This window comes from Microtus ochrogaster, chromosome 7 (assembly GCF_000317375.1).
Source record: "Microtus ochrogaster isolate Prairie Vole_2 chromosome 7, MicOch1.0, whole genome shotgun sequence".
Taxonomy (NCBI): Eukaryota; Metazoa; Chordata; class Mammalia; order Rodentia; family Cricetidae; genus Microtus; species Microtus ochrogaster.
Genome location: NC_022014.1, coordinates 56968815 through 56977004, shown reverse-complemented (window position 1 = coordinate 56977004; position 8190 = coordinate 56968815). Strand labels below are relative to the sequence as shown.

Below are 8190 nucleotides of genomic sequence, written 5' to 3'. Positions count from 1 at the left end.
GCTCTGTAGACCAGGCTGGTCTCGAACTCACAGAGATCCACCTGCCTCTGCCTCCCGAGTGCTGGGATTAAAGGCATGCACCACCATCGCCCGGCTGCTGGTCATATTCTTAGTGCCTCTCAAACCACTCACACAGCAAGCATCTACTCAGTAGAGGAACAAGTAAACAAAAGCCAAGAGGCACTTCACCGAATGCTCGGCACGCACCTCTGAGTTCACTACAGGTGTGCCCATTTCCTGTCTGGCAACCGGATTTCGAATTTCTCCTGCAAGACAGGAATCATCCCGCTATCTTGAGACTGTCCCCCAGTATCAGCTAAGGGAGACCAGACAAGGGGAAGGGGAAGGTTAAGTTGGGATCCTGGTGGCAGGGGCCTCTCCCGTCTCCTCCTCTCTGTGACACTCATCACAATAAGCAGACACTAATCTCACACACGGCCCTGTCTTTGATATCCCAGCCAGATGTTCTGCTCGATAAATGAAACTAATTTACTCGGCAGGCAGCAGACACCAGCTGAATCAGGGACTTCCTGTCCTCGGTCCCTGCCCAGTGGGCTGGGAGGACATGTGCATCGTGTTACCTGCATGTTCATAAACTAGGCAAACGGGTTGCGAAGGGGGCGAAACACAGATCGCACGCCTGTGAACACCCTTTGGATTGTCTGGGGTGTCGAAGGGAACAGGCACTAGTTTCTGTTATAAAATATATAACATATATAAAATGATATAAAACGTACGAACTGATGAAACCATCACTACGTACGCAGTACGTTGAATGGGCTGCACAGTACGGAGATCAGGAGTGGAATTCTAGACCAAATATGCTGGGCTCAAGTCCTACCTCTCAGACCTATTAGGGTGTCTTTACAGAAGTGTTTTTCACTTATTTAACATGCTTTCCCTCTTCCCCCTTCCTCCCTTTTTCTCCCTCTCTGTGATGTATGCCGGTGTGTGCGTCTAGACAGGCATGGCTTGTTGCTCACCTGTGTGTATGTGTGGAGGCCAGAAGTGATGTTGGGTGTCTTCCTCCATTGCTTTCCACTCGGTGAGCTGAGTGGTTGAGCGGTGAGCTCCCGAGATCCACTCTCCTCTCCCCGCACCCGCAGGGCTGGGGTACAGTTAGTTGTACAGCACTGTGCCCTGCTTGTATGGGTGCCCTTAAGCTACAGCAGCAGGTAATGCACGCACTGTCATCTCCCCAGCCCTGAACCTTTTCTTTCATCACTAGGTGCGGGGTTACAGATGGGAAGAGAAACAGTTAAGGAGCTGAGCTACATTGGTAGAAGACTCCACCGTTTATGTTTCTGGGAGAATCGAGCCCATAAGACTCTGCGAAGAGGACCTGGTCACAATCAGCGCTTGATAAACGCTATCAATGATTGTTATTGGTATACTATGTCAATCACACAGTGTGTTAGACAAGGAAGGATCACTGTCTCCAGTGTGCCTGAGGAAACATGCAGAGAAGGCTGAAGGACTGCCTGTGCCCTGAGTGAGCTGCTGAGGGAGTAAGAGCCAACCCCACACCTTCTTAGCATGGGAGTCCAGTGGCCCTTGGTGGGTGGGGCTTTGGATCTCACCACTGGGCCAAATAAGGGCTTTAAAAAGCCACAGGAGGAAGGGTGATGGGATGCGGGGTGGATCTTTTCTGAATACTAACTACAAGGCTGGAATAGCCTGGAAATCAGAAAGGGAAGTACTGCCGTCCTCGACAAGGCTACAGACCGTGGGAGGAAGGGTGGCGAGCCATGGCCTCATCTGAGCCATCCATTGCCATTCTCTCCACCTGATAGCCTGGTCTCCCCCGAGACAGCGCTGTGCAGTGTGAGGTGGGAGGGGGAGCAAGGTGAGAGTCAAAGATGCATCCGCATTAGAAGCCAATAACTGGGAAAGCCGCTGGGCACTTAATCAATAAAAATAATGCATGTGCGTTGTAGAAATATTCCCCGAGATCAATTTCCCCCGAAGAAATATCTGTTTCTTTTACCAGATTGCCACAAGTGTGTAAGGGAACATAAAGCCTTGATAAACACCTCCTGAAAAATGCGGACGTGCCTCCCATCCCGGGCCCCCACTTACAGCGACGTGAGTGATTTCAGGCCCTGGAAGGCATCCGGAGCTATGTCCGATATCTGATTCTTGCTGATGTCTCTGAAAACATTAATGGGAAAGTCTAAGAACACTGCTCACAGGTGTGATAACGCTCTTCCTGAAGTATGCACCCAGCAGTTCAGCCATTCAAAACCAGTACAGATTAACTGATCAAGCGATTGATTTATACACAGCACAAGAGGCAATGCCTTAAGAACACATCTCCCACTGCGGGGTAAAGTGTACCATGTCGTCTCGGGTGCTAAGGAATGCCCACTTAAGTCTTGTCTGGCACAAAAAGGCTATGGATATGTAGGTCATTACTGTTTGGATGTGGGGGATGCCACCTCCAGAAGCCATGAATGCTGGGCATGCTGATACCCTGTGATCCCAGCACTTTGGAGACTGAGGAGGAGGAGGATTGGGAATTGGAGGCCAGCCTATGCTACATAGTGACACCCAGTCTCAATAAAACAAAACCAAACCAAAACCCAACCAACCAACCAACCAACCAACCAACCAACCAACCAACCAACCAACAAAAACAAACAACAACAACAACAACAAAATATCCCAAACAAAAAACCTGAACCCCAAACAAAAAACCAACTTCAAGCCAGGGCCTTGGTCTCAGGTGCCATTAACAAGTATTTAACAGTACAGACAAGGCACCATGGGCCCCACCCAACCAAAGGTTCCTTTACACATTGTTCTCTTGTTTTGTACCCCAGTAGTGATTATTATCTTGAAACACCTGTGGTATTTCACCTCCCCAGTCACTTCTCATCTCTGACGGAGTCTCTGAGCATGGGTGATACACTCTCTCAGCTGTGGGATATGAGCAAATCACAAGCCTCTCAAAGAAGGCCTTTGAGACAGGCATGTGTCACTGGCTGGGAATGTTCCTCATTTGGGAAAAAGCCCGTTTGACACATTCAAGCTTTAAGAGGCTAGAAGGATCTTCCAAACACGGTGCACATGTTGGCAAGCCTGGCCTCGAAGGTACAGGTGCAGGGGCTAGCCTGGTCTCCCAGATGCCGGGAGCCCTCTGCTATATACTTTCAGAGTCCCAGCGAGAACTGGGCCACAGGTTCTTGCTAACGGCCCCTGTGGAGGGGGATTTCTTTTCCTCAGAATTATTAGCTCAGGGCTGGCCTTTGGGCTCCTGTCACTGGCTGGGGAGACGCACCAATTTCCCGTGACAAGAAACGTGTCCCGTTCAACTAAATAAATCAATGGGTCCTTGCTTTTGTTCGGAAGAGGGAGGGCCGAGGTCTTCCCAGGCCAACAGGAGACAAGAGGATATTGAGAAGAAAGCACATCTGAGGAGATTCGTAAGTGACGCCCTCCAGTAGGGCCAGTCACCCAGCCGCCCAGCCTCTTAACCGCACACAAAAGAAGAACCTTTCTCCTGTCTCCCTCTTTCATCTCACAGCCTAGGAAAAGGCCGTGCAACGACTCCTACCTAGACCTCTGCTCCCTTCCGTCCTACTTCCAAAGCCTCTAAGTTGCAAGACATCTCCCAGGTTAAGGCCCCTCCGGCACAGCTGTCTGGCTTATCCCTTTAGCTTGCGAGATCGCCTCAAACAAATCCAGATTGTGTTCGCAAACTGTCAGCTTATGCCGGGCTTTTCTCTGGCGCTCCATTTTCGTATAAGGGTCTTAACAAGCCGATACCCTGGATTAGCCTAATCTTGCTCACCCTCAGGGTGGCTGCCCAGCACAGCATTTGAGAGCGGCACACAGGGTCTGCTCACATCAGAGAGGAGGCTCATTCTGATGTTCTCCCCGTCATGGGGATGTCCATTCAGAGGGTCCAGACCCCTAGCATACAGGAAGTTACCCGGCTACTGGGGAAGATCCCTGACTGAGCTACGTGGGGACAGACTGGGGTTTTAGTTCACAATGAGAACTTCAGGGATCAGCTCTCCTTGGGCTAGAACACGGGGTGAGGTAATCGTCTAGTTTGGAAGTGAAGGATGATGGGAACTGGAAAAGTGATGGTTTGGTGGGAAGAGACACTGGTAGTAACTTAGCTCTTTTTCCCCAATTTTTTTTATTGTATACATTTATATATTTGCAGTGTGATATTTTGGAATATGTGCTCACTGTTGAATAGCTAAATCAAGCTGTTTTGCACATCCCAAACCTAGGAAGTTACCTATTATTACTTGTAAGGGCACTTATAACCTACCCTCAGAGATTTTCAAGTAGACAATATGCTGCTATTAACCATAACCAGCATGGTATAGGAGATCCCTAGGTTTCAGAATCTGGTCAGGCTGTGACCTACTCAGTACCTCGGAGCTATAAACTAAATGACTAAGAAAGACTGTTTTTTTTTCCAGGCTGGAACAGCAAATTCAGTACGTAGAAGGGATAAGCATAGAATAAAAGGAAATCTTACAGCCCCGTGGAAGGTTTGTCCTGCCCCATGCATTCAAATGAAAAGAACTTGTTTTGTTGTTGAGACATGGTCTGGCTATGTCGTTCAGGTTGGCCTCAAACTCGCCACCCACATGCCTCAACCTCCTGAGTTGGGATGGCACCTGTGCCACCGCATCTGTCTTCAAAGAACCCTTCTGGCACCATTCTGGCAGAAGGGCACAGGCTTGCCCTTGGCGTTAGGCCTGACCACACATCGACTCTATAAAACCAGAAAAGTGGTCTCCAGCACCCCATCTCTTTACTGATATGGGTTTTCACCTACCAGTATTTATTTTAATATTGGGGTGATCATTAGAAATAGGTAGGCATGGCATCAATGGATCCATGATTAATTCTATTTTTTAAAGAGTGACCAGGATGTGTCCAGTCACAGCCGAGAGGGGACATTTCCTCTTATTAAAAATTATGTATAAACTATTCATGGTTACCTAGAAGGAAATCATGGTTAAGGTCTCAAATCTAGTCACATCTGAGACTTATCTGAGCCTATACCATTAAACAAGAGTCTATAGTTCTGCAATTCTATTAGTCAAAAAAGTTTAAGTGGACTCTTTTGCCTCCCTTCACCCCTTTATGGGGCATCATAATAAATACCAGTGGCATCAGAAATGGTCAAAAATTAAATTCACTCCCCAGGTCATGACTGATGAGGTCTTATGAATTTTGAATGTGCCAATCGTGGCAACTCCAATGGGCTGGAGGAAGGACAGTAAAACACAGCCAAGCTCTAAATTACCTGGACTTCACAAAAAAATTAGAACAGTAACTTAAATCATGCAGGAGCTATATAGGTTGGGGCAGTCACTGGACTTGTCATTTTTCACCAAAATTACTATCTGGGTGCATAATCAAGCTAGGCTTTAAAAATGAATTTGGGGGAACGCATGGAGAAGTAAGTTGGAGAAGCAGGGATACCGGGAGATTAATGACTCAAGGTTTTAAATATTAAGGCCTATATTTATACAGCTCTTCCAGAAAGGATGCTGCCAAAGCGAGGGAGAAGCCTGGGCTTGGAGCTGGCTCATTATGTTGGCTTCCACTTTTGGAATTGCACTAGAAGATCTTGTTTGCTTTTGTTAGCTCTGGCTTTCCAGGGAGATGAGAAATTGGCTTCCTGAGATTGGAGGGTAAGCCTACTAATGCCACTGTTTCGTGGGCATATTTATTTTTAACATGAAAGGAATCAGTAGGCCTTGTTGACACAGCTCCCCCCCCACCCGCCACCTTCAAGAGAAATCAGTGGACGGGCCTCACATGCAAGGGGACCTGAGTGGACGCATAGTTTTCTTTCTGTAGCGAATGAAAACAGCATGCTCAACACCAGGCTCGGCTAACAGTTTCCCAACATGGAAGAGGGAAGTGAGGATCCCCCTTTCGAACCTTTAAAAAAATAACTTATTTATTTGTATTTTATGCCTGCATGAGGGTGTTGGATTCCCTGGAATGGGAGTTACAGAAAGTTGTGAACTGCCATGTGAGTGCTGGGAATTGAACCTAGGTCCTCTGGAAGAGCGACCAGTGTTTTTAACCACTGACTCATCTCTCCAGCCCTTTCCTGTAGAATCTTAATCTCTGTGATGAGTCATTTCTGAATCCCATGTTTTTTGTCTCTTCAAATGCTTCAGGGCTGAGCAACTCAGAGTTAAGGTTTAAGGTCTCTAAGTGACTGATACTGTCCCCATGGCGGGGATGATGAGGAGTGCAGTCTCAGGCTGCCGTGGTAGGGAGGATACAGCAGGCTGACATCACCCACGATGAAGTGATGATGTGGTATCAGTAACTATGGTTCTAGGGATGCTGGGTTTGACCATGGTCAATTCATATGACTACAGTCTTAAACCACAGGCCCAAATGTTGGGCATAACCTCCAGGGCTAACACATGTCACTTAGAAGAGAAAGCCTTTACTGTGGTCTCAAGTGCTCCTGTGACCTAGCCTCTACCTGTACCTCTCAAAAATCCCCCACCCTACTCTCCCTTCCTTACTCCTCTTCATTGGCTATGAACTAGCATACACGACTCCCATGTCTTCCGTTTCCACTGACTGTTGCCTAGGACAGCCTACTGAACCTTGGTACTTATTGCCTTATTTTTTGTGCTCTCCCAACTGAAGTGGAGCCTCCATGAATGTAGTTTTCTTGTTGTTGATGGCTCCATCCAGACTCTGCAGCAGACACTCATTTAAGTATTAAGTATATAAGTGTATGCATGTTTGTAGGAATGTGAACGATAGCAGTATAGGAAGATAAGAAGCCACTGTCATATTGCTGTTGATTGCTTTGGTATCACCAAAGCCAGGGGCATTTAACTTGGCCAATATGGCTCTGGGAGTGGGACAGTTCACCTGCTTCTCTCACAAGGATCATTTCACTTTTCTCTGGTCAGAGAGGCTCTTAGCTCTACATATTGAAGCTCACAAACCTTACCATGTATATGTGACACTTCCTCGCAATCTCAGAACAGCCTAGCTCTGTCTGAGAGGACTGGATGTGATCTATCCATCAGATGGGATGCCTATCACACCCTGGAATTCCCTCTTCCCATCCACCCTCCCACAGAAACATTCTGACAAAGGGAGACTCACATCCGCTTCAGTTTCTTGTACTGGGTGAAGGCTCCTGCAGGAATGGACTTGATGGAGTTCTGTTCCAAGCGTCTGGAGAACAGAGCAGAGAGAGTCAATTAACTAACCACTTACCACCAAGGGACCGCTGAGGGGTTACAGGATGGTGTCTCTTAGTACAAAACACAAGGGTACAAGTCACGGGGCCCGGTTGTGGGAGACAGGATAAACACTGCAATGGTCACAGCATTCAGCTGTTGGTCCATAGAGCCTCATCCAAGGGCCCAAGAGCTGTTGGGGAAAGTTTAAAGGGGGATCCAGGCGCTCCGAAGCTTGTCTGTTAGCAGTTGCCTTTGGAGGCAGCTGTGTTCTTCAGAGAATGCTGTAGGAAGCAAGCAAAGTGTTGAAAAAGCCGATGTCACAAAGAGAATTAAGAAAGAGAGAAGCCGTCGGACAGCTGTGTTTCCCTGCCATGGAACCATGTCGCGATTTAGTTGACATCTCAACCAGAGCTAATGGGCAGAACTGTCAGCAGCTGACTTCACTTTGGCGGTTTTAATATCATGGTGGAAAGAGCCTGAAAAATCTTCAGGCTTTCAGCACGACACTTCTCAGACTGGCTCCCCGAGAGCCTGCAAGCCTCGGGGCCCAGGCTGGACCCTGGAGTTGCTGCTGGACTATGTACTATATACGTCATATGAATTTTCTCAAGTGCTTTTATGTTTAGGACTCTGGGAAGAACAGGAGACGCTGCAGGCCTGGAGCCCAGAACTTACTGGGAAGAGAAGGGGCCGTGGGGAGTGAGGGAGCCTTTCCAGTCTTATTATTTCATCTCTCAAATGCCTTCCCACCACTAAGAACCGGTGTAGTGGGAAACAGGCACGAGCGGCAGGTGGGACACTCTATTACAGATGATAAATGACACCCGAGCCCAGGCTGAGGACTCAGTACCTCATCCCCATCCATCTCCCTTCTCCCTAAGGTGCAGATCTTTCCATCAGCTCCTCATTTGGCATGGCTGCTCCCCAAACCCTCAGCTAGGAAGACACATACACACACACACACACACACACACACACACACAGAGAG

General features: G+C 48.0%; 1 protein-coding gene across 1 annotated transcript in view; it reads right to left on the bottom strand.

The window, feature by feature from the left end:
* The window catches only part of Slit3 (slit guidance ligand 3), a 597086-nt gene that overhangs the window by 110208 nt on the left and 478688 nt on the right, over positions 1-8190 (bottom strand). Inside the window, exons 10-11 of the mRNA XM_013347495.2 lie at positions 7123-7194; positions 2080-2151 (exon numbers count right to left, since the gene is read on the bottom strand). Of these exons, the coding sequence (XP_013202949.2) occupies positions 2080-2151; positions 7123-7194 (144 nt within the window). The remainder of the gene's footprint in view (positions 1-2079; positions 2152-7122; positions 7195-8190) is intronic.